Source organism: Moschus berezovskii, chromosome 9 (genome assembly GCF_049115385.1).
Source record: "Moschus berezovskii isolate FMDL1 chromosome 9, NW_MosBer_1.0, whole genome shotgun sequence".
In the NCBI taxonomy this organism is placed as follows: domain Eukaryota; kingdom Metazoa; phylum Chordata; class Mammalia; order Artiodactyla; family Moschidae; genus Moschus; species Moschus berezovskii.
In genome coordinates this window covers 1825780-1852146 of record NC_142468.1, presented here as the reverse complement: position 1 = coordinate 1852146, position 26367 = coordinate 1825780, and the positions used below count along the sequence as shown (strand labels likewise).

Sequence of the window (26367 nt, the reverse complement as noted above, 5' to 3'; positions counted from 1 at the left end):
ATGTGGCGTCTACAGTGTAGAAGCTGCTCTGAAAAGAACTTAATTACACAGAAGAGGCAGCCAAAGATCTTTTAAAATGTGAACACCCACTTCATCAGACGTGTTAATATGTCACAGAGAACAGGCCCGTCTTACAAAATAACTGATGTTCAAAAATATGAGCCTCCTTGAGAGGCTCATAAATCTTGCCTCCTTCAAATCAAGATTAGCTTCTGACTAGGAAAAACCAGCAGGAAGTTACTTTCATAATCTGGATTGTTTGGGGGGCTCCCCGGTGCTCCAGCGGTTAAGAATCCACCTTGCAGTGCAGGGGTTCGATCCCTGGTCAAGGGACTAAGACCTCACGGGCCGAACAGCAACTAAACACAAGGGCTGCAACTGCTGAGTCTGTGCTCTGGAGCCTGAGAACTGCAACGAGAGAGTCTGATGCCGCAGCCTAAGGGCCCGCTTACTGCACCAGACAGCCCGCCGGCTACAACGAGGACCGGAGGCCACCAAATAAACACTTTTTTTTAAAGACTGTTTAAAAACAATACATGTGAAAATTAAAATCATACACACGTGTATTATACCTAATCTCCTCCACATTCCTTCTTTCTAATCATGTGTGAAGTGTTGTTTTCATCCATTCACTAAGCTTTCATTGAGCGTGACTCAAAGCTCCAGGGCGTCGGTGAGTCCTACCCAAAAGGAACTCACGGGCCAAAGACAGGCGCTCACAGACTTGGTGGAAAGAGATGGAGAGCCGAGGACAGGACATGATTAATGGGAAGAAAGAACACTAAACGGAGATTTCATGTTTACTCCTAATTTATTGACTGAAGACTAATCCAACAAATGAATGTCAAAGAAATCCAGGGAAGAACTCTGCCAGCTTGGCTGTAGTCAGATTCAGTTTTCCGAAATTCTCATGAGGGAATGTAAGGCTGCAGCGAGGAACAGCTGCTGAGAAACGGACCATGTAGGTAGAACAGTCTTTAGCTCTTATAGACGAGAAATGGCCCCTACATTTACGTCACAAGAAATACACCTGTTGGTACTGTTATCTTCTAGTTTGCTTTTGGCCATAGTTTCGTTCTCACTATGAAAGAAATTTAGAATTGCATTATAGTAAAATGATTCTAAAAGAACAGTAGGGAACCATTACAGAAGTCTGGGAGAACACGCAGTCAGAAGTGGCCCGTGAGACCAGACCCTAACAACCCTGCCGCCGCGGCTGTTCCGTCACCGACTCGTGTCCTTCCCCCCCTGCCTTCACTGCCTCCCGGAGTTTGCTCACATTCGCGTCCCACTGAGCCGGTGATGCTAACCTTCTCATCTTCTGCCATCCTCTTCTCTTTCTGCCTTCAGTCTTTCCCAGCATCCCAACAATTCCACAGGACGTTGTAATATACCAAAGCAAATCCTGGAATCAAACAGTATGCTCTAATAATAATTTTAGGGGAAATGAAATAAAATGCAACTGCAAAAGCAAACTTAATTGGCAACCTATGAGGTCCCCCCCTTCCTTACAGGATCAGAGCCTCTCTCCTCCTCTGCAGGACCAGCCCTCCCTGAAGAATTGCTCCCTTTTCTGAACTGCTTATTTCATCTCACCTAGTGGAACTACAGAGTCGGACACGACTGAAGTGACTTAGCAGCAGCAGCAGTGGAACTAGAGGGCTTCCCTGGTGGCTCAGACGGTACAGAATCTGCCTGCAATGTGGGAGACCCAGGTTCGATTCCTGGGTAGGAAAAAATCCCCTGGAGAAGGAAATGGCAACCCGCTCCAGTATTCTTGCCTGGAGAACCCCATGGACAGACAAGCGTGGTGGGCTACAGTCCATGGGGTTACAAAGAGTTAAGACGCGACTGAGCAAATAAGACTTGGTGGAAACAGGCAGTGAATAACCTGCTATTACTTATTTTCCATGTTTTGGTCTTTTTTCTCCAAATAGATCATACGCTGGTTTCTGAGGACAGGAAGATCACCTTCTACTCCTCTGTATCCCCAGCAACTAGGAAGCACCCTGCACATGATGCATGTTTGTTCATGTGGCCACAGACGCTCGTTTTTATATTACTACTTACGTGCATATTAACAAAATGCAGTTGGTTAATATTTTGAAGAAAGAACCTGGGGTTAAAATTTTCTAATGTTATATATTTTGCCTTATTTGCCAAGATTTCTGAAGAATTCAATATAGCTTTGTGTGATTTAGACAAGTAAAAACTGTAAGAAATAAAACCATTTTTAAAAATGGACATTCATTTATTCTGAATTTTAAAATCTTTTTAGGACTTCCCTAATCCCTTGGACTGCAAGGAGATCCAACCAGTCCACTCTAAAGAAAATCAGTCCTGGGTGTTCATTGGAAGGACTGATGTTGAAGCTGAAACTCCAATACTGTGGCCACCTGATGAGAAGAACTGACTCATTTGAAAAGACTCTGATGCTGGGAAAGATTGAAGGCGGGAGGAGTAGGAGACGACAGAGGATGAGATGGCTGGATGGCATCACCGGCTTGATGGACATGAGTTTGAGCAAGCTCCAGGAGTTGTTGATGGACAGGGAGGCCTGCTGTGCTGCAGTCCATGGGGCTGCGAAGAGTTGGACATGACAGAGCGACTGAGCTGAACTGAACTGAGGACTTCCCTGGTGGTCGAGTGGTTAAGAATCTGCCTGCCAGTGCAGGGGACATGACTTGGATCCCTGGTCAGGGAACTAAGATCGCATATGCTGCAGATTACTGCATACGCCCCGATTACTGAGCCCGCGCGTGGAGCCTGTGCTTCACGAGAGAAGCCGCTCGTGAGAAGCCCACGCGCTGCAGCCAGAGACTAACTAAATAAATAATAACGATGATGAAATCTGTTTGAACTTAGATAAAATATACAGAGAACAAAAGACGATGAAGCTCTCCACTGGCCATTAACCCTGCTTGCCATTCCCACTACCAAACTCCTGTTAATACAGTCATTCTAATAGGTCAGTGAGGAGTACTGTTCAAAATGTGTTAGATAAGTTTTAAACAATGCATAACTGTCCTAAACAAACAGGATCTACACCTTTTTTGAATTCCACCTACCACACTCCCACACTTAGCCTATTTAAACTTCACATCTAGGGACTTTCCTGGTGATCAGTGGCTAAGACTCTGTGCTCCCAATGCAGGGGGCCGGGGTTCAATCCCTAACCATGGAACTAACTAGATCCCACACGCTGCAACTAAGAGTCTGCCTGCCTCAACTAAAGACCATGAGTGCCACAATGAAGAGCAAAGATCCCACGTGTCCCACGGAAGACCTGGTCCAGCCAAATAAATAATAAATAAATATTAAAAAAAAATCAGACTCTCCAATGGCACAGGAGTGTCAGAGACAAAAACCACTGGGTGACCTGAGATCTACGAGCAGCCTGGAGGCCACCCGAGTGTGTCAGGGGAAGGCTGGTGTGGGGAACACAAGCTTCAGGGACTCTTAGATGGCCGCACCGTCGACGCTGAAATAATTCACTCCCGCTCTCTTACTGAAGCCCACATCTCCGAAAGGTTCTGTAAGGAGGTATAAGCTTTAAGACATAAACACCCCTATGCTGCTGGCACTGTTTAGCTTCCCTAGAAACCCCAGAGCCGCCCCCACGGCTGTTATCAAGGATCCCAGTGACTTGGGAGGAGAAGACCCCACCCATTCCCACGGCCCTGGGGCGAGCTCGCCAAGCAGCAGGGTGACCCGTCCCTGGACGAGCAGATATTCCTGGCCCTGGTTGAGGAGGGTCCCAGGCCCGTAGAGGGAGGCCCGGAACCTCGCACCCTGTTGTCTATGCAGAGTGGCTGACATGAAGCTCACGAATGCAGGGCGCCCCCTCCTGTGGCCTTGAGCCTTCCCTTCCTTCTAGAGAGATTCCCTGGGTGGCTTTCTGGTGGCTGTGCTATAGGACATGGCAAGCTACTCCAGTTTTCTTGCCTGGAGAATCCCACGGACAGAGGAGCCTGGTGGGCTGCAGTCCACGGGGTCGCAAAGAGCTGGACATGACTCAGCGACTAGACAACAAGAACAGGTGGAGACAAAGGTGCCCACAGAACCGAGGAGTGAGCCATCTCCTGTCAAAAGCTCTCCTGCAGACGCTCCCCTGGGGCGCTCCTCCCCAGTCTCAAGCAGCAGCACTTGCCTTCCGGATGCTGCCGCCTGAGGTTTCCCCCGGGGAGGCGCCTCCTGCTACTTTTCTGCCGCCTTCCTTGTTTTAAGTGCTCTGTAAGTCAGATTAAAGTATTTGTTTGTTTATTTTTTTCAGTGGCCGACTAAAGACAAATCTGCAAGCTCAGGGTAAAGAAAGACACTTCAAACTCTGCCTTTGAAGCCTGGTTTTGAGTCAAGTAATTTACTTCCCTCCTAGGGACCAATTATAGATCAGGAGGAAAATGGCATGCATAGCTTTCACGAGAAAACCAGAGACAGAAGCGCAGTTCGCACCCTGCTTGCTTTCTCACAGAAACAAAAGCATGCACGTGAAAGAAATGTCACCACGTTTAGCAAAATAAAGGCATCTCCAAGGTGCGTGTCCCTCCTCCACATACTTTAGAAAAGTTAACTCCAACTTATCCAAAAATATCAACTACACAGATCAAAACGAGGTTTTGATAAGAAGGAAAAGTATAAAATTCTCTAGAAAAAGGAGTAACAGGATCTCAGCCAGGAAGTCCCTACCCTGCCTGGAGGTCACAGAGCTTGCCCACTTGTTCCCACTACATAGCTTCTGATGTTCATGATGGAAAGAAGTTCCTTATGTTACTGTTAGAATTAAGGAATGAGACAAGGCTGTCGCATTGCTAAAAGCACGAGCTGTAGAATCTGCAGAACAGACTTTGCTTTCTGGCTAGAACTACCCCATGGACTGCAGCACGCCAGGCTTCCCTCTCCTTCACTGTCTCCGGAGTTTGCTCAAATTCAAGTCCATTGAGTCAGTGATGCCATCCAACCATCTCCGCCTCTGTCAGTCCCTTCTCCTCCTGCCCTCAATCTTTCCAAGCATCAGAGTTAGGTTCTTTTCTGATGAGTGGGCTCTTCGCATTAGGTGGCCAAAGTAATGGAGCTTCAGCTTCAGCATCAGTCCTTCCAATGAATATTCAGGGTTGATTTCCTTTAGGATTGAATGGCTTGATCTTCTTGCAGTCCAAGGGACTCTCCAGGCCCAGTGCAGCCAAACAAACAAACAAACAAATATAAAGTGGAGGTGATGATAACAGCCATGCTGGGTGTGCTGGGAAGGGTGAATGACGCGAAGCCAGAAACATGCTCAGTCCCCAGTGGCTGACAAACACAGTTAGCGGTAGGATGGTGACAGCACCCTAGGGGTGACCTCGCAGAGTCTAGTGTCTTAACTCTCAAGGTCAGCGAGACCGAGGAGTTGCCGTCCTCCCACACCAGGAGGGGCTGGAGAGCTCCCAGACGCCTCCTGTGGGGCTCAGCCGCCAGCAAGGAGCAGCAATCATTCCTGCAAAGGAGATGCTGCTGCTGCTGCTGCTAAGTCACTTCAGTCATGTCTGACTCTGTGTGACCCCACTGACGGCAGCCCACCAGGCTCCCCCGTCCCTGGGATTCTCCAGGCAAGAACACTGGAGTGGGTTGCCATTTCCTTCTCCAATGTGTGAAAGTGAAGTCGCTCAGTCGTGTCCGACCCTTAGCGACCCCACGGACTGCAGCCTACCAGGCTCCTCCATCCATGGGATTTTCTAGGCAAGAGTACTGGAGTGGCTTGCCATTGCCTTCTCCAGCAAAGGAGCAGGGGGATAAAAAGGAAGGACAGAATTCTCCTTAGAGTTTCACTGCCTGAGAAAGACTTCAAGGGTGCCTGTACTCTCACTCCCCCCACACCTCCCAGACAGAAGACAGAGTTAGGAAGGGAAATAGGATTCTCCATTCCCCTGGCACAGAGAAGTGGGTAGAGTACCTAGAATATTTTCCTAAATGTCCCAAATGCCTGGATAATGCCCCCTTAGCACCATAAATATAGAAAACATTTACAGTCTGCTTTTAGGAGCAATGAAAAAGAACAGAATCTAGAAATAACTCTTAATTGATCTTAGCTTAGGCAAATAGGAGAGTGCTTCATTTGCAAAAATGTCATGATACTCACACGATCTAAGAAAGGTCAAACACCGAGCCTCTCTAGGATTTCCTGCACGAAGTTGTGTAGACGTCCCATTTTCCTGTTGGACGTGGTGGCACTCTCAAGGAAAGACACTATCCTCTACTCTACTGAAATCCATCTAGGAATCTAAGAGATGCAATGTCATTCACAGCAATCCAACAGTATTAATTATAAACTAAAATTCCCTAACCTGGTCATAAAAATCCGTTATGTAATAGTTGATACACACAAAAGTGTGAACATGTTAACAAACAGCTACCTCATGAAACTTGATAATGAAACCAAAACCTATGTGCCCACTCCCATCCAAGAACTAGAAAACTGCCAGTATTTCTGCAGCTGCCTGCATCTCCCTTCCTGATCTCAGCCCTGTGCTTGCCTTCAGAAGTAACTGCTGTCTTAAACTTTGAATGTATCATTCCCTTGTTTTTCAACTTTTTCTTTTGCCAAGATGGACCTTCAATAGTTTGCATAAACACTGCAAAAGCTTGGAGACCTTGCCCTCCAAACGGATCTGAATCGGGCGCCACAGAGCCTAGGATGGCTCAGCTCTTGTCTTTCCTCCTTAGCAGGCATTGTGTGCCTTCATTTCCCTGGAGACTCGGCCAAAGTCCTGAGGAGTCTCGTGGTACCTGCCCGCAGCGGTCACAAAATTTCCTTCATTCTCAGAATAGGCGTCTGTCTACACAGCTCTCATTTGGAACGGGGTAGAACTTTCTGCCCACTCAATAGGAACCAGTGTACTCGTCATTTCTGGCTTGTATGATGAGGACTTCGGGCCGCCCACTGTGTCGGTGGGGAAGCCCTCCGCCTGAAGCAGAGGAAGCACAGCCAGCCGTCTCTGGACAGCTGTCTGTGGATCCACCGCAGCTACGTCCCTAACAGCTCTTCACCAACAAGGACCAGAGACTGGTCAACTGCCTGGGTGACTGTATAACTCGGTCAGCACGTCTGCTACCAAGTCCCCTGGACTTGTTCAACTTTTGTTAAGAACCGTGACTTCCTCATCATTTTTCCAGAAAGCCATGTCATTGCCAGCATCCCATCCTTGTTGACGAAACCCTTAAGAACTGTGAAGGATCTGACAGTTCAGTCTCACTGCAAGCTACCAAAGTAGCCCACCAGTTCCATGGATGCCGGCAGAAGATCCAGGTTTCCCGGCTCAGAGACAAAGGACATCATAACTAACAGCTCAGCAAGTAGCGCGAGCACCGTGCATTGGTGCCGGCCTCCGAGTCTCCGGATTCTGGGAGGGTGCGATGTGGACGGGCTCGGAGAGGTGCCCATCACACACAGAGCTGCACCCAGGGGAGGGGCCTTGAGCTTGCAGAGCCCGAGCCTTTTAGGGCAGCTGGTAGGCATGCCTGCCCTTTGTTCTGGGAAGAAACACTAGTTCCATCTTCCAAGGATGCTTGCTATACAAACATTCTTGAAAAGGGAATGTGGGACCAAAGGCAGTCAGTGCCTTACTCATAAGATATGCAGAAACAAGAGGTCCAGGATTTCCCGTGCTCTATCACTATCTGCCATACGTCAACTGAAATGTTTATTTACAATGTTTTAAATGGCATCTTGAACCCAGAAGTGACAGAGACTTGTGGAAGAACGTGTGACGATGTGCAGGAAGGTGTCTCCCAAAGACACACATTTATTAGAGCTGAGGTGCTTCACTGGTCCACACATTCAGAGGCTTTGGGGGAATCTTTCTGACTCGGTTCTTTCTGTACTAAACAAGCATGATAATTTTTCTCTGCAATATTCACTTAGAATTTAATTAATAATTCTAAAAAACATAAAGATCTGCTGCGAAATCAAATGACAAAAATACTGACACTCCCAGCCACGGTCAGGACGGCCAGCATGCTTCCTTGACGAGGTGTACGCTCCTCTGCACAGTGAAGCACCAACTTTACATTATCCTACCGTTGGCACCTTTTCTTCCAAATCTGCCGGTGTTCTCGTGTTACTAATGTACTGACCTCTGCTTTACATTACCCTGTAATTTATGCCTTTCTTTAAACCCGTCACATTCCCTGCATTACTAACAGACTGACCTCCCCTTGATATTATCCTGCAATTTACACCTGTTCCTCCTGAGTCCCATCAGATCTCCCAGTGTCACAGCTAATGTACTGACGGCTCACGACCTGTACTGCATTTCTTGCAATTTGTACTTATTTTTCAGAAAGGCCAGGGGGAAGCTGCCCTATCACTGTGTGTCTAGGGCTGAAGACCAGAGACTGCTGGGGCAAGGGCTTCCTGACAGGCCTGTGGACGCGGCTCCCGACTCAGGAAGGCTTTAGGAACTGACCAAGCTCATGAGCTGGGTCCTGAGGTGTTGAGGAAGATGTATTTTTCTTCACTGTCCTTTAAGAAAGTTTTAGGGGCTCTGCAGGACGAGCAAAGTCTTACGTTGCACATATTACATATTTACTCACATTTAACACGTTTCCCCCTTTACATTCGCATGAATGAGAGGCTTTTTCATATACTAACAGCTTTCTCTCAGTTTGTACTCTGGCTATCTGCTGCATTTCCCCCTGGTCAATCTGAAGCTAAAACATCCTGCCGAATGTGTTACCTACATGCAGCCGGAGATGAGTTAAAGCTGGTAAAACAAAGGGAGGTAGGGTTAACTAGACCACCTGACCCGTCTCCAGAGAAACCTGTGTGCAGGTCAGAAAGCAAGAGTTAGAACCAGAATGGAACTGACCGGCACAAAACCGGGACAGGGGTCTTTCAAGGCTGTGTAGGGTCACCTGCTTATTTAACTGGGAGAAGGCAACGGCAGCCCGTTCTAGCAGACGTGCCTGCAGAATCCCTGGCAGGCTACAACCCACGGGGTCACAAAGACTCGGACACGACTGAAGCGACTTGGCAGGCAGGCAGGCTTATTTAACTTATATGCAGAGCACATCATGCGGCATGCCTGGCTGGATGGGCTGGATGAAGCACAAGCTGGAATCAAGACTGCCAGGGGAAATACCAACTTCAGGTATTCAGATGACACCACCCTTATGGCAGAAAGTGAAGAACTAAAGAGCCTCTTGATGAAAGTGAAAGAGGAGAGTCAAAGAGTTGGCTTAAAGCTCAACATTCAGAAAACAAAGATCACGGTATCCGTTCCCATCACTTCATGGCAAATAGATGGAGAAACAGTGGAAACAGTGGCTGACTTTATTTTTCCGGAGCTCCAAAATCTCTGCAGATGGTGACTGCAACCATGAAATTAAAAGATGCTTGCTCCTTGGAAGGAAAGTTATGACCAACCTAGACAGCATACTAAAAATCAGAGACATTACTTTGCCAACAAAGGTCTGTCTAGTCAAGGCTATGGTTTTTCCAGTGGTCATGCATGAATGTGAGAGTTGGACTATAAAGAAAGCTGAGCGCCGAAGAGTTGATGCTTTTGAACTGTGGTGTTGGAGAAGACTCTTGAGAGTCCCTTGGACTGCAAGGAGATCCAACTGGTCCATCCTAAAGGAAATCAGTCCAGACTGTTCATTGGAAGGACTGATGTTGAAGCTGAAACTCCAATACTTTGGCTACCTGATGCGAAGAGCTGACTCATTTGAAAAGACCCTGATACTGGGAAAGATTGAGGGCAGGAGGAAAATGGGATGACAGAAGATGAGATGGTTGGATGGCATCACCAACTCTATGGACATGAGTTTGAATAAACTCCAGGAGTTGGTGATGGACAGGGAGGCCTGGAGTGCTGCAGTCTATGGGGTCGCAAAGAGACAGACACGACTGAGCGACTGAACTGAACTGAACTGAGGCGATCTAATTGTGTAATCAGAGGAATTCCTGGAGGTCCAGGGGTGAGGGCTCCATGCTTTCCCTGCATCGGGCACGGGTTTGATCCCTTGTTGGTGAATTAAGATCCCACATGCTGGGCCACTTGGCTGAAAGCAAACAAAAAACACAACAGACAAACAAACAACAACAACAAATATATATATGTATATAAAATCGGTAGCCACTGTAGAGTTTTGAAGAGTTTTAGGCAGGAAGAGTAATGTGCTTGTATTTGAAATCAGAATAGTCTCCCAGATGGCGGAATGCAGGCTAGTTTAGGATGGAAATGACGCTGGAGGGAGAGAGACAGATCAGGAAGAGCCACAGTCACTGGTCAGGAGCTGACAAGTGGACTCCGAACACTGTCTCAAAGGGAAAGTGAAAGCCTCTCACTCATGTCCAACTCTGCAACCCCATGAATGATACAGTCCCTGGAACTCTCCAGGCCAGAGTACTGGAGTGGGTAGCCTTTCCCTTCTCCAGGGGATCTTCCCGACCCAGGAATCAAGCCAGGACGTCGGGCATTGCAGGTGGATTCTTCACCAACTGAGCTATCAGGGACTCAAAAGGCACCCTTCATACAGAAAGTCACTGAGTAACTATTTTGAGAGCCAACTGTGTACCTCAACTGATCATTCCCACAACAGCCAGCAGGAAAAGTTCTAATGCACAGAGAGTTGCTACACTGTATCATGAGTAATGAGGATCGGGCCCCAAAACTCAGTAATGAAGACACTGATCATTACCATTTTTTGTTCACTTGTTTCTACCTTGGTAATGAAGTCCAGGCTTTCTCTCCAAGACTGCTGGAGATGTTGATCCCACTGCTGCAATGCTGATCGCTTACTACCTTGTTGCTCAGTTGCTAAGCTTTCCTGCTCTGCGACCCCGTGGACTGCAGCACGCCAGGCTCCCATCCATCACCAACTCCCAGAGTCTGCTCAGACTCACGTCCACTGAGCCTGTGATGCTCGCCAGCATCACTCATCCTCTGTCGTCCCCTTCTCCTCCTGCCCTCAATCTTTCCCAGCATCAGGGTCTTTTCTAATGAGTCAGCTCTTTGTATCAGGGGCCAAAGTATTGGAGCTTCAGCATCAGTCCTTCCAGTGAATGTTCAGGATTGATCTCCTTTACAATGGACTGGTTGGATCTCCTTGCAGTCCGAGGGACCCTCAAGGGTCTTCTCCAGCACCACAGTTCAAAAGCACCCATCCATTCTTTGGTGCTCAGTCTACATGGGTCAGAGGAAAACAACTCGAGACTCTCAAAAGAGAGAAGGAAAATTCTAGTTTGCAGTTCAGACAGACTCTGAAGAACATTTTGAGACAGTAGTCTTTCACCAGATGAATTCTGTGGTAACTGTGGTATTTGGGGTTTGTAATGCTTTCAGTGTTTACAAGGTCAAATCTAAATTTATATATTGAAATGCGTTCTATTTTCACTGCTGAGTATGGGCGGAATCGATTTATTTGCTTATTTTGAAATGCGTCTACTGGCCTTTAGAAGCTATTATTTACATAAAAGTGCTTTTGAACTTTACAAACATGTTGGATGCTTACCTGCTATTCTAAATATTTTAAATAAAGTATTAAATATGTACAAAGCAACAACTTATATCCAAAATAAGAAAATGAAAGATGGAAATCATTGCCAAATGCCTTCCTAAATCATATTTTTAAGTAATCATTTTCACAGACTTGTTTTTATCATACTGAATTAAAATATACGTTCTTAAAATATTAAACCATATGAAGATCTAAATCTATTTTCAATGTTTTACACAAAAAGTATGGAGAACATTTTTGATAGCAATCAATAGGTCCACTGTGGACAATTATTTTATCTAATGGTTATTACAACACAGTGTCTGTTTTAAAACTGACCTGAGAGACAATTAACAAACGTGAGCATCATTCATTTAAGCTCCTCTAAGGTCTGAATTCACTTTTCATCTGGCTTGCCTCATTTTCTCCTTGTACCTGACTACTTTAGAAGGCATTCAGTTCAGTTCAGTTCAGTTCAGTCGCTCAGTCGTGTCCAACTCTCCGCGACCCCATGAATCACAGCACGCCAGGCCTCCCTGTCCATCACCAACTCCCGGAGTTCACTCAAACTCATGTCCACAGAGTCGGTGATGCCATCCAGCCATCTCATTCTCCGTCGTCCCCTTCTCCTCCCGCCCCCAACCTTTCCCAGCATCAGAGTCTTTTCCAGTGAGTCAACTCTTCGCATGAGGTGGCCAAAGTATTGCAGTTTCAGCTTTAGCATCAGTCCCTCCAATGAACATCCAGGATTGATCCCCTTTAGAATGGACTGGTTGGATCTCCTTGCAGTATAAGGGACTCTCAAGAGCATACGTCTCTTTAATTGCTCTCTGTACTTCCTTTTGCATTTTTCTAAATTGCTTGTTGTGAAGCAGTGTGCCCAACATTAGGGTGTGATTCACTGTCTGAGGACAGGGTCTGTGCGGTGCTGCCCTCCTCCGCTCCTCCACCTCACTGGCTTTGACCTGAGCTGCATTTCCCGCTTTCCTTCGACTTCTCTTTTTGCCAGTATGCACGCCCCGCTCCTGTCCTTCCGTCAGGACTCAGCAGCCTTGTTTTCAGGATTCAGCCCCGGGCTCTGGTGGACAGCCTCAGACTATATGACTGTTTTTTCTCTGGTCTACGCTGTCTTGCTTCTTTCTTTCATATTTAAAGACATTAGAAAGTTACCTCTTCTTTTATGAAATTTAGGTCATTTCCTGCTTTATTCCGTTAATCACTAGGTCCGTCTAGTCAAGGCTATGGTTTTTCCAGTGGTCATGTATGGATGTGAGAGTTGGACTGTGAAGAAAGCTGATTGCCAAAGAATTGATGCTTTTGAACTGTGGTGTTGGAGAAGACTCTTGAGAGTCCCTTGGACTGCAAGGAGATCCAACCAGTCCATTCTAAAGGAGGTCAATCCTGGGTGTTCACTGGAAGGACTGATGCTAAAGCTGAAACTCCAATACTTTGGCCACCTCATGCGACGAGTTGACTCACTGGAAAAGACTCTGATGCTGGGACGGATTCGGGGTGGGAGGAGAAGGGGACAACAGAGAATGAGATGGCTGGATGGCAGCACCGACTCGATGGACATGAGTTTGAGTGAACTCCGGGAGTTGGTGATGGACACGGAGGCCTGGCGTGCTGTGGTTCATGGGGTCACAAAGAGTCAGACACGACTGAGCGACTGAACTGAACTGCACTGAACTGAAGTGTGGTTATTAAGAATATAGACTTAGGGGTCAATTGGCTTGGTTCTCTTGACTAGTTCATTAAAAAGAAAGCTAATAAAACTTATGGAGCAGTAAAATAGTGGTTAAGAATGTGGGCTTGAAATTTTATAAGGCAATGCACTGAGTTTAGGACAGTCAAGACAATTTTGAAGAAATCATAAGGCTCTAGGACTCATACTACTAGATATCGGGACTTATAAAGTCATATAATTAAGAGAGCGTGGTATTGGCACAAGGATAGGCAAATATAAAGCTCAAGGAAAAATAAGAGAGAGTCAGGGAAGAGTTGACATTACAGTCGCTCAAGTCTGAATTCAGTCTAGAGGCAGAACTCCTTACTCAAGGAATCTCAGTCTTTTTCTCATAGACATTAACTGGTTAGATGAGGCCCACCCCCATTACGAAGGGTCATTTACTTTACTCAAAGTCTCCCATTTAACTATGTTGTTTAGTCGCTAAGTCGTGCCCAGCTCTTTTGCAACCCCACAGACTGCAGCCCGCCAGGGTCCTCTGTCCATGGGATTCTCCAGGCAAGAACGCTGGAGTAGGGCGCCATTCCTCCTCCAGGGGGTCTTCCCGACCCGAGATCGAATACCTCTCCTGTATTGCAGGCGGATCCTTTACTGCTGAGCCACCAGGGACGCCCCAATTAAATTAATTAAACATTAATCACATCTTAAAAACATCTTCACAGCAACATCTAGACTGGTGTCTCATGAAAAACCGGATACCAGGGTCACACTTAAAACTAACCATCACACTTGCCACTAGGCAAAGAATAAGACCAAAAAAAGCACGAATCCTAAAAAAATCACGAACTGGATCTCATCAAAATAAAGAACTTCTGTCTTTAAAAGGAAAGGAAAATGAAAGTCATAGGCTGGGGCTTGCATCTGGAATATGTAGAAATCTCCTACAACTCAGTAGTTTAAAAAAAATATTAAAACACAAGCAAAGATTTGAACAAATCCTGCATTACAAAGGCATGGATGGCAAACGGAACAAGAAACCATTGCTTGAGTCATCAGTCATTAGGGAAGCATGAATTAAAAGCACAATGAGATACTATTATACACCTATTATAAATGGCTAAAAATAAAAGCAAAACAAACAATTAGTCACACCAAGTGTGAGTAACAGTGGACAGCAACTGGAGTCTCATACTCTGCCTGTAGGAAAGGAAAATGGTGAAGTGAATTCAGAAAAGGCGTCCCAGTTTCTCCATAAAACCAAACAGACACCTACCATGGGGCTCAGAAATCACACTTATTAACTCAAAAGAAATGGGGGTAAATAGCGAAATAAAAACCTGAACACAAATGTCTGTACAGCAGCAACATTCATAATCACTCCAACTGGAGACAACCCAATGTCCATGAGCAGATAAACTGATCCATCCATACAACAGAATGTGACTAATGGTTTCATCTGGTCGGTGCGATGACACGGATGAATTTCACATGCATTGTATTAAGGGAAGGGAGCCCAGTACAGAAGAGTACAAACTGCATGATTCCGTTTGCACGGCATTCTGCAAAAGGCAATAACACGGCGACAATAATAATCAGTGGTACCAGAGACCAGGAGTATAGGGAGGGAATTGAAAGGTATAGAAATATTTTATATGTTGACTACGGTGCTGGTTACACAACGGTATACATTTATCAAAACCCGTAAGACCACGATACATCTATGAATGGACGATTCCATGATCTGTAAACTGTGTCTTAATAAGCCTGACTTTACAGTACTAGCAGCGAAAGCCAAAATGATGAAAAAAATATTCCATTAGGAAGAAACTTCCCAATGAGATGGCTGGATGGCATCACTGACTTGACGGACATGCATTTGAGCAAGCTCTGGCAGTTGGTGAAGGACAGGGAAGCCTGACGTGCTGCAGTCCATGGGGTCGCAAAGAGCTGGACATGACTGAGCGACTGCACTGAACTGAAGGCAGAAACTTAGTGGGCGAAGAAAAATTGAAATATGAGTTCAGAAAGGAAGGATGTAAAATTTCAAATTGGTAAAGAACATTTTCACATAATTTTAAGTGCTTGTTCACACATTTTTTAATTTTATTTTTTTGTTCACACATTTTTGAAAGAAAAATGATGAGTGTCAAATCACTATGGTATGTACTCAATAAATGCATTTAAGAGTGACATAACAGTTTTATTTTTAAATGTCAATGTTTGCAATACACTGGAAATTATATGCTTTGCAACCATTAAACTTACTTTGACAAGTTTTAGCATCAATCTAAAAATGCACAAGGAAACGCACAGTTTTAAAGAATACTTCTAGAGAACCACAAAGACTCCTGCTCCAGAAGACAGCTTCCCCAAACTCTGCCACAGACGGCTGGCAGGTGTGGCAAGATTGAGATTGAGGAAGCATAGCGAGACAGACACCAGCTTCACAAGCCTACAGAAATAAAGGACACAGCACCAGGGAGGAACTCAAAAGCCTCACAACTCTTTTTAAAGAGTTATTAATGAGACGAACAATACACTGCCTCCTACCCGGGAGCTCCTGAGAGCTCACGCCTCAGTACTCTAGCTTGACTTCGTGCCTGGCGTCTCAGGAAAAGTAGTGCTTTGGCGTTATCCTGAGACAAAGTAACCCTGAAAGTAAATAGCGAGGAGTCCTCAAGGTATTTAGTGAACATCACCAGTAAGAATCAACCTTTTCCCAACATGTGTACCAACCGTTTAGCAAAGACAACAGACTGTAAATGCATTCTCGGGAACAGGTGTTAGGGAATAAAGCAAGAAAACTGATGCCGGGATCAAAAGAGCAGGTGACTATGAACAGTAAAATAACATTACGGGAAAACATCAGACGTCTGTACTATATTTCAGCACATGTGTTAACACTCAAACTTTTCTTGAAGCTATAATGTATTCTCCTGGGAATGGATATAGTGAGCAGTGGATCTCTTCATTTCAACCAGAAAAAAAATAATCTGAAGTTGACTGACAGAGAGGCAAACTCTGTTAGTTAGCAGGTACATCCCAGATGGCCATCTTAGGGGCATTGAAAGATGACTGTCTAATCTAATACGCTGAGGGAGGCAATATGGTTAACACCATGAGAATTACAAGGAAGGAAATGAAACAGCAAACGCTGTCCTGTTTCTGCTCAAAAGCCATGGTACGGTGAAATCTTTCCTGCTTGCAGTTCTACTGAGGGAGGTGTAGAATGAAAGCTCTTTAGTCACTCAGTCATATCCGACTCTCTGATACCATGGACTGTAGCCCGCCAGGCTCCTCTGTCCACAGGATTTCCCAGGCAAGAGTACTGGAGTGGGCTGCCGTTTCCTTCTCCAGAGGATCGTCCCTGCCCAGGGATCAAACCTGCCTCTCCTGCACTGGCAGGCGGATTCTTTATCACTGAGCCACCAGGGAAGACCACAGAAACAGTGGAACTAAAATTAGTGGTCAAAGGCCAGACAAGCCTTCTGTAAGAAAATGGAAAAACAAAAACCATTCAGATCCTCTAATTCAGAAACACAAAGGCTTAGGAAAGCCTATGAGATCAGGAAAGGCTTGCCTGTGATAATTAGAATGATTTTCCAAATCTAAAAATTAAAAGCCATGAAAAAACACTGCAGGTAAAAAGAGGTTACATGAAGACAATTTCTTTGAATCATGGCTGTGTGAAAATGTATAAAACATCTTATTCATGAGGTTGGACAAAATGAGAATAGTTTCAAAAAATTACTAAAGCGATAAATCATGAATTCTGAAGCCTGAGTTTGAATCCTGACTTTCCACTTATTAGCTGTGCAACCTCAGACAAGTTTCTTAACCTCTCTGAGTTTCATCTATGAAATGGTTGTTGTGAGGATGAAATGAATAAAGAACATACCATTTATTTATTTTTGCCATGGAGTAAATTTAGCCGTAACTCCATGTGCAGACAGGAGTTAACACAGAAGTCCTGCTTGGCCATCCTGCTCACAGGGATGGCTCCTGGCAGTCCCCCACCAACGCTAAGTCATAAGAGCGGATCACTGTGCCAGAAACAGTTGTGCAAGAGTATGGTTTACCTCGAACCCTTGCTTTCCTTCTGTGAGTCTGGAATTCTGGAACATGCCCCGCACAGAACACCTACGTAATCATCCCACAATAAATACCCTAGGTGCTGAGTCTCTGAGGAGCTTCCTTGGTTGACTACACTTCACACGTGATATCACAACTTGTTGGAGGAATGAAGCACATGCCGTGTGGCTTCAGTGAGAGTGGACCCTCGGAAGCTTGCCCCGGGGTCCCCTGGACCAAGCCCCGCCCGCCTTTCCCTTTGCTGATTCTGCCTCTTACTCTTTCACTGCAATAGATTCTAGCTGAAAGTACAGTCACATGCTGAATTCCTCTGGTGAGTCACAAAGCTGGTGGTAGTCTCAGGGACCCATGAACATATTCAGAAATAGATTATTACAAGCAGTTATCTTACATTAGATCTAAGTATAGTTAAGACATGTATTTTAATAAATTTGGAAGTTACATGCATGAAAAGTGACTTTTAGAGATAACACCTTGATGAAAATAAACACTGCATTGTTTCTTTTCATAAATAATAGATAAGACAAAAAAGTTGAAATTCAATAATAGCATGTTCATTAAATTATACCAATATCTCCTGATAACATGCTTTTATGTTCCATGAAAATAAATATTTAGCTGTTACACCTTTCTAAATGATACTCAAGACAAGAACATTAAGAGCTCAGAAATACTCAGACATATCTTTCAAACAGCAATAGAAGATACAGCACAACTGAAATGCCAGAGCCACTAAACTGCAGCAAGGGATCACTAAGTTTGTATATTTTCATCATCTCTTACAGATAAGTGGTTAGTCTTTCCAAAAACTTAATAAATCCAATATTCTGCCCAATATATCTAATGTTTTGTCTAAAAAAAAAAAAACAGTATCTGGAAAGGAGAGCTTAGAAAGAAAAGCTCGAGAGAAAAAGTACTTAATAATTCATGAAGACTTTTCTGTTTTTGGATAGTCAGATCAATTCCCCCACTGGAAAAAATGGTAAGTAAGACACTAAAACAAAACTACCTTAAAGAAGACACAGAGTTAAAAAGACAGTGGGGCCAGGCCACACTCTTAAGGCAGCTCAAATTCAAAGAGGCTGCAGCACCCCAAGGCCACTTCTGCCATGACGGTGTTGGTCCCTATCTGAACCTGGGCTCTGGTTTGGTGGCTTTCATTGGAGAAGAGTCCAGGAGACAAGATTCAGGGCTTGCACAGCACGGATCATCTCACGGGATAACTTTCCCACATTAAGCTTATCTCCAGAAGGTAACGTGAAAGTTACCTTAAGCAAAGAAGTAAAAGAAAAAGTGTTTCAAAAATGATAAGCTATCTCTTGAAAGTTATGGCTACTGATTGCCCTCATATAGACCGGTAGCCTGAATCTAAGCAAACCTTGAGTAGGAACAAAAATTTCAATCTATGGATTTATTTTAATGTGGTCCTAAACACACACACACACACAAATGTCTTAGGTAAAATATTAGCAAACTGAATATAATAGTGTATAAAAAAATAGTATCGTGACCAAATTGTGTTTACATTAATACATACACACACATGAGCCACTAAGAACATTAACAGATTAAAGGGAAAAAAAACTTCTCAATAGATAAGGAAAAAGCATGTAATAAAATTTAATGCCCATTCTTGACAGAAACTCTTGTACTAAACTAGGGAGAAACTTCTTTAATCTGACACAGGATATAATTATAAAACATCTATAGCTAGCTATGATCAAAATAAATGATAAAAAGGTGGAGCCTCTCTCCCTGAGTTTGGGAACAAGACACTGTCACCACTGGAGGTACTAGCTAGCTTAGTGAGTCCAGAAAAACAAATTAAAGACGCAAGGCTGGAAAGGAGGAGAATGCTACTATTTTCTACTGGTGTCAGAACCTTCTTAGAAATACCTTCACAAGTCTGCAGATAAACTTAACAAGGTTGCTGGTTACAAGATCTATATATAAAAATCAATTACATTTCTATTTAAGTGTTTCTATAAGCAGTTTAAAAAATAATTTTCAAAAGCTACCATTTTAATAGCAATAAAAACTATAAAATATCATATTATAAACTCCAAATTTGCTAAGACTAAATATTAATTGTCCTCACCACAAAAGAGAAATGATCCTTAAGTGACCTGATAGAGGGACTAACTAATGCTACAGAGGCAGCCACATCACAATATGTAAATGTATCAAATCAACACATGTACACCTCAAATGGACATAATGTCATGTCAATGATATCTTAATTTAAACAACCTATAAGTATGCAGGAATAAATCCAATACAAGCACAGAACAACCTATTTGCAATATAGAACAGTGGCTAAAAGCAGACTCTGCATCTAGGCATCTTTGGCTCAGCTGGTAAAGGTTACCGCCTGCAGTGTGGGAGCCCTGAGTTCCATCCCAGGGTCAGGAAGATCCCCTGGAGGAGGGCATGTCAACCCACTCCAGTATCCTTGCCTGGAGAATCCCATTGACAGAGGAGCCTGGTGGGCTACAGTCCATGGGATCACAAGAGTCGGATACAACTTAGCGACTAAACCTCCTCCTCTGCCATTTACTAGCTGTAGGATCTTGGGCAAGGCAATCAACCTCATGTGCTTCAGCTTCCTGTGTAAAATATCACCTATCACTAGGACCACCTCATGAGGTTGGTGAGAAGACCGAACGCCAGGTACCAGAATGAGGTCTGGCACACAGGGAAGCCCTGGAGTGCCCCCTAACGTGAGCACGTCAGGACTGTGACGATGACCCTGGTAGCAGGACGATGCAGAAAAGTGCACACGCTTTCCGAAAGGCTTTTAAGAATACTTAATTAAATGGAAAATATACCATATTCATGGATAGGAAGACAATATTGTTAAGACATCAATTCTTCAGAAAATCTCTAGACTCAGTGCAATGCTAATTAAAATGTGAACAGGGTTTCTGATGCTCCGACTGAGCGACTGAACTGAACTGAACTGAAGCCAGTTCTGGAATTTAAAGCAGAGAACTCATAACCAACACACCACTGAAGAAGAGACGTAAAGAGGGAGACTCGCCCCACAGACTTTAAGACTCTGTGAGGACAGTGTGGTATTGGTGCTGGGACAGGTTAAGTGACCAAAGAAACATTAATAGAAAACTCATAAACGAAGGCAGTGTGGCAGAGCTGGGAGAAAAGAAGGCGCGGTTGATAAAGAGAGCTAAAAATACCGGTTATCCGTAAGGAAAACAGTGAGACCAGGTTCTCACATGCTTAAGCCACACTCAAAACCGACTGCAGAAACGGCCCTGGTGACCCAGTGGCTAAGAACCTGCCTTGCAATGCAGGAGATACAGGTGCCAATCCTCGGCTCGGGAACTAAAATCCCACCTGCCATGGGCAACTAAAAGAGCCTGCACCCCACAACTAGACGATCCACATACTGCGGTGAAAGATCCCACACGAGACAATGAAGACGCCCCGTGCCACGCCTAAGACAAACGCAGCCAAATAAACAGACACGTAAAAAATCAACCCCAGAAGAATTATGGGCTTAATTTTCAAGAGCAAAACTTTATAAAAACTGTGAACAGGAGTATTTCTCTGAACTTGAGACAAGGAGGGGTTTCTTAAATGAGACACTATCGCTCTACAGACAAAACAATTCACAAATTCAACCAAATTAAGTTTGATTTATATTTCAAAAGGCACACCTGAAGAGAGTGGAAAGACAAGCCACAAACTGGGAGAAAATATTTGTGAACTGATAACACCTATGTGCCAAGAACATATATTAAAAAACATGTTCAAATCAATAGAAAATGCAGCAGAAAAAAACGTGGGTGAAAACCATGGGCATATCTACAATATACAGACAGGTAACAAACATGAAGCGAGCTGATAGACAGATCATTATTAAATCATTATTAAATCAATCATTATTAAATGACTTATCATACCTACTCCCCTGGAAGAGATAAAGAAGTCTGACAATACCAAGTGCTGGACAAGATGCAGGTCAACAGACTCTCACATACTGATGACTGGAGTGTAAATTAACACAAATGATTTGGAAGTATCATTTGGTATTATAATATTTTGGCACTAAATAAATACTTGTATACCTTATAACCTCAGTACATATCAAACAGAAACACTCACACATAGCTACCAAGAGTAATGATATAAGATTGTTCGTATAGCATCAAGAGTAATAGCAAAAATAAGCAGAATCATTTTTTGTGGCAATTACTAAATGCCCACCAACAGGAAAATACACAAATTATGGTAAATTCATGCAATGGGATGTTAAATATACTTAAAATGAGTACAACTATACACAAAACAGGAATAAATATTAGAAATATATTATGAGTGAAAAAAAACAAGGCACAAAACACCTAAATTTGACACTCTTTTTTTTAGATAGTTTTAAGATATTTATTTTCTTGGGTTCCAAAATCACTGTGGATGGTGACTGCAGCCACGAAATTAAAAGACATTTGCTCCTTGGAAGAAAAGCTATGACAAACCTAGACAGTATATTAAAAAGCAGACACATTATTTTGCCAACAAAGTTCTGCCTAGTCAAAGCTTTGGTTTTTCCAGTAGACATGTATGGCTGTAAGAGCTGGACCATAAAGAAGGCTGAGTACTGAAGAATTGATGCTTTTGAATTGTGGTTCTTCTAGAGAAGAAGTCTTCTAGAGAAGACTCCTGAGAATCCCTTGGACTGCAAGAAGATCCAACCAGTCCATCCTAAAGGAAATCAACCCTGAATATTCATTGGAAGGACTGATGCTGAAGCTCCAATACTCTCGCCGCCTGATGCAGAGTCAATTCATTGGAAAAGTCTCTGATGCAGGGAAAGATTGAGGGCCCAAAGGAGAAGAGGGAGACAGAGGATGAGATGGCTGGGTGGCATCACTGACTCAATGGACATGAGTTTGAACACACTCCAGGACATAGTGAAGGGCAGGGAAGCCTGGGATGCTGCAGTCCGTGGAGTTGCAAAGAGTTGGACATGACTTAGTGACTAAAGAACACGATGAGGAAAGTTAAACATTAGGAAAATACGCAGGTGTGTGTGCTTATACATGTATGCATGTATTTTTAAGGCAGGAGAATAACAAAGACTCAATTCTGGACAGCAGTTCTCAAGGGAGGCAAGCAGGAAGACAGGCTGGAGGAGCGCACGGGCGTTTGTGACTTAATGATGCTATTTGAGTTCTTGGGTGAATGTACTCATTTTATCGCTAATCACACTACAGTTAATGAATAAAAACATCCATGTGTGGAAAAACTGTGAAGAACTACACACATTTACAGACTTACCTCTTTACATATTTAAACTAGTGCTCCATAGTTTCAGGTTATGAAAACTGTTACTATGCCACTTTGGAACAATTTGCTGTGACACTTAACTTACTTACACAACCTGTTGGAAAGACTAGCATGTAAACACTAGTTAAACAGGGAAGGAAAACAGTATATGCTACTTCCATAAGGCCAGTTTATGGAAGCTAACTTACTGATAAGCTGTTCTCCCGGTACTAAGTAACTGAAAAAATGCCAGCAGCAAAACAACCAGCTGCACCGAAAGCTATCAGTCAAGGAAGTCTAGCTGTAAAAGTACAAACCAACCTTGTCCACAAACAGACAGCAAAGCCATGATCTGTACACACATGTTGCAGACGAGGCGTCTGCATCCTCCGAACGCCTGCGCTGAGCTCTCGCCCGCGGCGCGCTGGTCTTTGGAGGCGGCGGCGGGTGCTCGGGTCGAGGGTGGAGCCGGACCGCGACTCGCGCCGCACAGACGGGAACCCAGAGCGCCCCCTGCCTGCCCCGCCGCGTCAGGACACACTACGAAGTCACCCGTCTCCGGGCCACGGCGCGGGCCCCAGCGGACACCAGCCCGCCAGAACCTAGATCCTGGGTCTCCCAGTCTCCTGAAGTCTGAGAAATAAACGTCCGTTGGTTAAGCCACGGTCTTCCGCTCTGCGTGCGTGCTCAGGCACCTAACTGTGTCCGGCACTTCGATACCCCACGGACTGTGTAGCCCGCCTGGCCCTTCTGTCCATGGAACTCTCCAGGCAAGAACACTGGAGTGGGTTGCCATTTCCTCCTCCAGGGGATCCTCCCAACCCAGGGATGGAACCCGGGTCTGTTGAGTCTTCTGCGTTGGCAGGCAGACTCTACCCCTGCGCCACCTGGGAAGCCCCCACAGTCTTCTGAGACTTTGCGGCAACAAAGGGCACCCTGTGCTAGGGCTGAGAGACCTCGGTCTTAACCTTAACTTATGCCCACCTAAGCGTGCAACCCTGGGGGGGTACTTAAACCCGTATGTATAAAATAAGAGACTGTACCAAGTGCTCTTAAAGAATATTTTAATTGGTAAAAATCTATAACCCTGTAAGGAACTATTCTTATCAAGAATTAACAAAATTGTGATGTAATTTCCTTATATAAGTGGCACGGTATTTAATCCAGATTCAACTGCCTTTGGATAATACCAATGTTTAAAAGCTCTGAGGAAAGAATGAAGCATTAATACAGCATTACCATAGGATTAGTGAAAATGAAAAAGCAGAATTCCACACACAGAGTTTCCAAACAGTAGATATATTTGCTTTTTGGTAGATCAGAGGTATCTTGCAGTACAGCATATTAACTATATTGAGAGAAAAAATTGTAATTTAAGTATTAAGATTTAAACATTAAGCACTAAATTCTATAGTGTAAAAGAATTTGAAAAGTATCATAAATCCTGCAGAAACAGTGTTCAAATTGCCTAAAATAGGGAAGACAGATTGGCAGTTGTTCAAAAATAATATAAATACTTCAACAGGCAAAAAATCACAACACCCTCTTAGTATGCTTAAGTGACACTACCCACATTCTCTACATAAATTTAGATTTTGGACACGTCAAAGTCTCTAAAAGAGAAAGCCCTTTGATATTCCAGATAGACATCAAAAGACACCCTATTAAAAAAAAATGTAAAGTCAAGCCTCAAATAGGTAAAGACTTTCTGTACTTAAATGAGAAAGGATTAGTACTAAGAATATATAAAGGACCCCTACAGATTAAAAGAGACAACTCAATATTTATATGTGGGCCAGCAATATAAACAGGTAACGGACAGAACAGGCCGGCAGGCATGCTGCTGAACTTGACTACAATCAGGGAAACTAACATGGTAAGAAAATGCCATTTCACACGCTTCACCTTGGCCAAAACTAAAGAGCTGGGTGGCAAGCGTTGATGAGGCTGTGGATAGAAAGGCATTCTGAGGCGCTAGTGAGAGGCAATGCGAGAGGCCGCTTAGGCAGCAGCTCAGGCTGCAGACCTGCACGCCTCCGCCTGGCCGCTGCGTCCCCAGGTGCGGGCGCGCTAACTGCCGCCCCCACGTGTGGACACGGAGGCGCCCGCAGGAACACCCGCTGCACGCGACTGTGACGACAGACGAGCCCGCCAACAGGAGGACGGGCACTCACACAACAGAGAAAAGTGCTCTGGGGAGAGCGCTGCTTTCGCCATCCACGTCCACGCCGGGGGACCTCTTCCGGAGCAACGCTCCCGGGCTGCCTCCACCTCTTCACTCACCCCTCCTGGAGAAATGACGCATCTAATCGGTGCTCCCCTTCTCTCTGTAAGAACCTCCCGACTGCGGGGCGGGGGGGCGTGTACACAGTACTCTGCTCCAGTGCCAGGGGCAGAGCTTATGCGGGAGTCCCAGGCTAACTGCACAGCCTGTGATTAGAAGGGTGAACATTTAATTCTGGCTGCGTTCCAGCAAGCCGATCCCTCGCACAGAGCTGTCTCACAAACACAGAGCTGATATATGTATTTACTGCCCTCCATCACTTGCATCTATTTCCCGACTTCTTCTAGATGGCAAAAGAGAGTTCTGGTTATTCTGCCTTCTCAGGCTTCAACAGAATACTACACAGTGAGGAAAAAGACATGAAAGCTATCAAGGAGGCTGAGTCTTTAAAATATAGTAAGAGAAAAGGCAATTTGCATTTATGTCAGCCTGAGAGATTAAAAAAAATAATGCTATGTCATTATTTAAAATACATAAAAATGTATCATGAAATATAAAGACACACATGAATGATTTAAAAAATTTAGGAATAGTGATTATCACTGGGGCAGAGGAAGGGAAATGCAACCAGGCAGGGTTAACCAAGGGGCTTCTCAACCATATTTGGAATGGAATGGTTCGTTTCTCAGTTTGGGAGGAAAATATATAGAGATCTGGTTTTCGGCCTCAAGTATTTCACTCGTGTGTGTGTGCACACTTACGTACCACAGACACTTTGACAGGAGAACAAGCAATGGAGTCGGAGAAGCTACGAGAACTGCCTGCATGCGCCTGCCCTGTCCGTCAGGCTGGCCAGGCCCCATGGAACCAAGCCAGTGTGAAGAAGGATTGCCCTTCTGGAGATGGGCACTAAACGGAGCGCTGGCCTCTAAAGTGTTACTCTAACCAGGAGGAAAATCTATTAAACCACAGACTCCGTGAGGGTCAGAATGGACAAAGCAAGTCAAGGACCCGAGGAGTGGAATTACTAGCAGCAAACCGGGAACGCTCTCTAGAACTCTGCTTTTGCCAGAATGAAACGCAAACTATCATCTTAAAAAAAGAAAAGTAACAGAATCTTTTTATCATCTCTGAAGGCAGAGTCAATAACTACTCCAAGCAGTGCATTTCAGTCTTATAAATCACTAGGATGTTAAATTCAGTGTAAACTTTCAGTCAGTATATTATGACTGCATATGGTCTGAAGCTGCACAGAAAGGAGATAATCTGTATCATTTCCTGATTCCCTTGGCTAAATGAGACACTCTGAATCACCACCGTAATAATAGAACAGAGTCTGCCTATCTGTGCTACTTCATTGAAGAGAATGCATCTCCTTTTTTAAAGCTTTCATATATTTTATTAAGTTGTTAATTATTAACAACTTCCTTCCTCCAGAAAAGAAGTATTCAAATGATAAACTCTTTTTTGGCCTAATGCACAAGCTGGCCTCAAAATCATTTTTTCTTGTCTTGTGTCTCCAATGAAGAGCATGCTAACATTACAAATGACTGGCATTCAGATGAGGTATTCAGTCTCACTGCATGCTACGATTTGTAACCTA

At 44.4% G+C, this 26367-nt stretch overlaps 1 protein-coding gene across 18 annotated transcripts in view; it reads right to left on the bottom strand.

Annotated features, from left to right (window-relative positions):
* EFCAB11 (EF-hand calcium binding domain 11) overlaps positions 1-26367 on the bottom strand; it is a 206501-nt gene that overhangs the window by 114965 nt on the left and 65169 nt on the right. Inside the window, exon 7 of one of the 18 annotated variants that reach the window (XM_088839381.1) lies at positions 1311-1405. The exons of 16 other annotated variants lie outside the window; for them this stretch is intronic. In XM_088839381.1, the coding sequence (XP_088695507.1) occupies positions 1315-1405 (91 nt within the window). In that variant the 3' untranslated portion in view covers positions 1311-1314. Of the gene's footprint in view, positions 1-1310; positions 1406-12175; positions 26365-26367 lie in introns of those variants that run through there. One more of the 18 variants, XM_088839385.1, reaches the window with a different exon arrangement.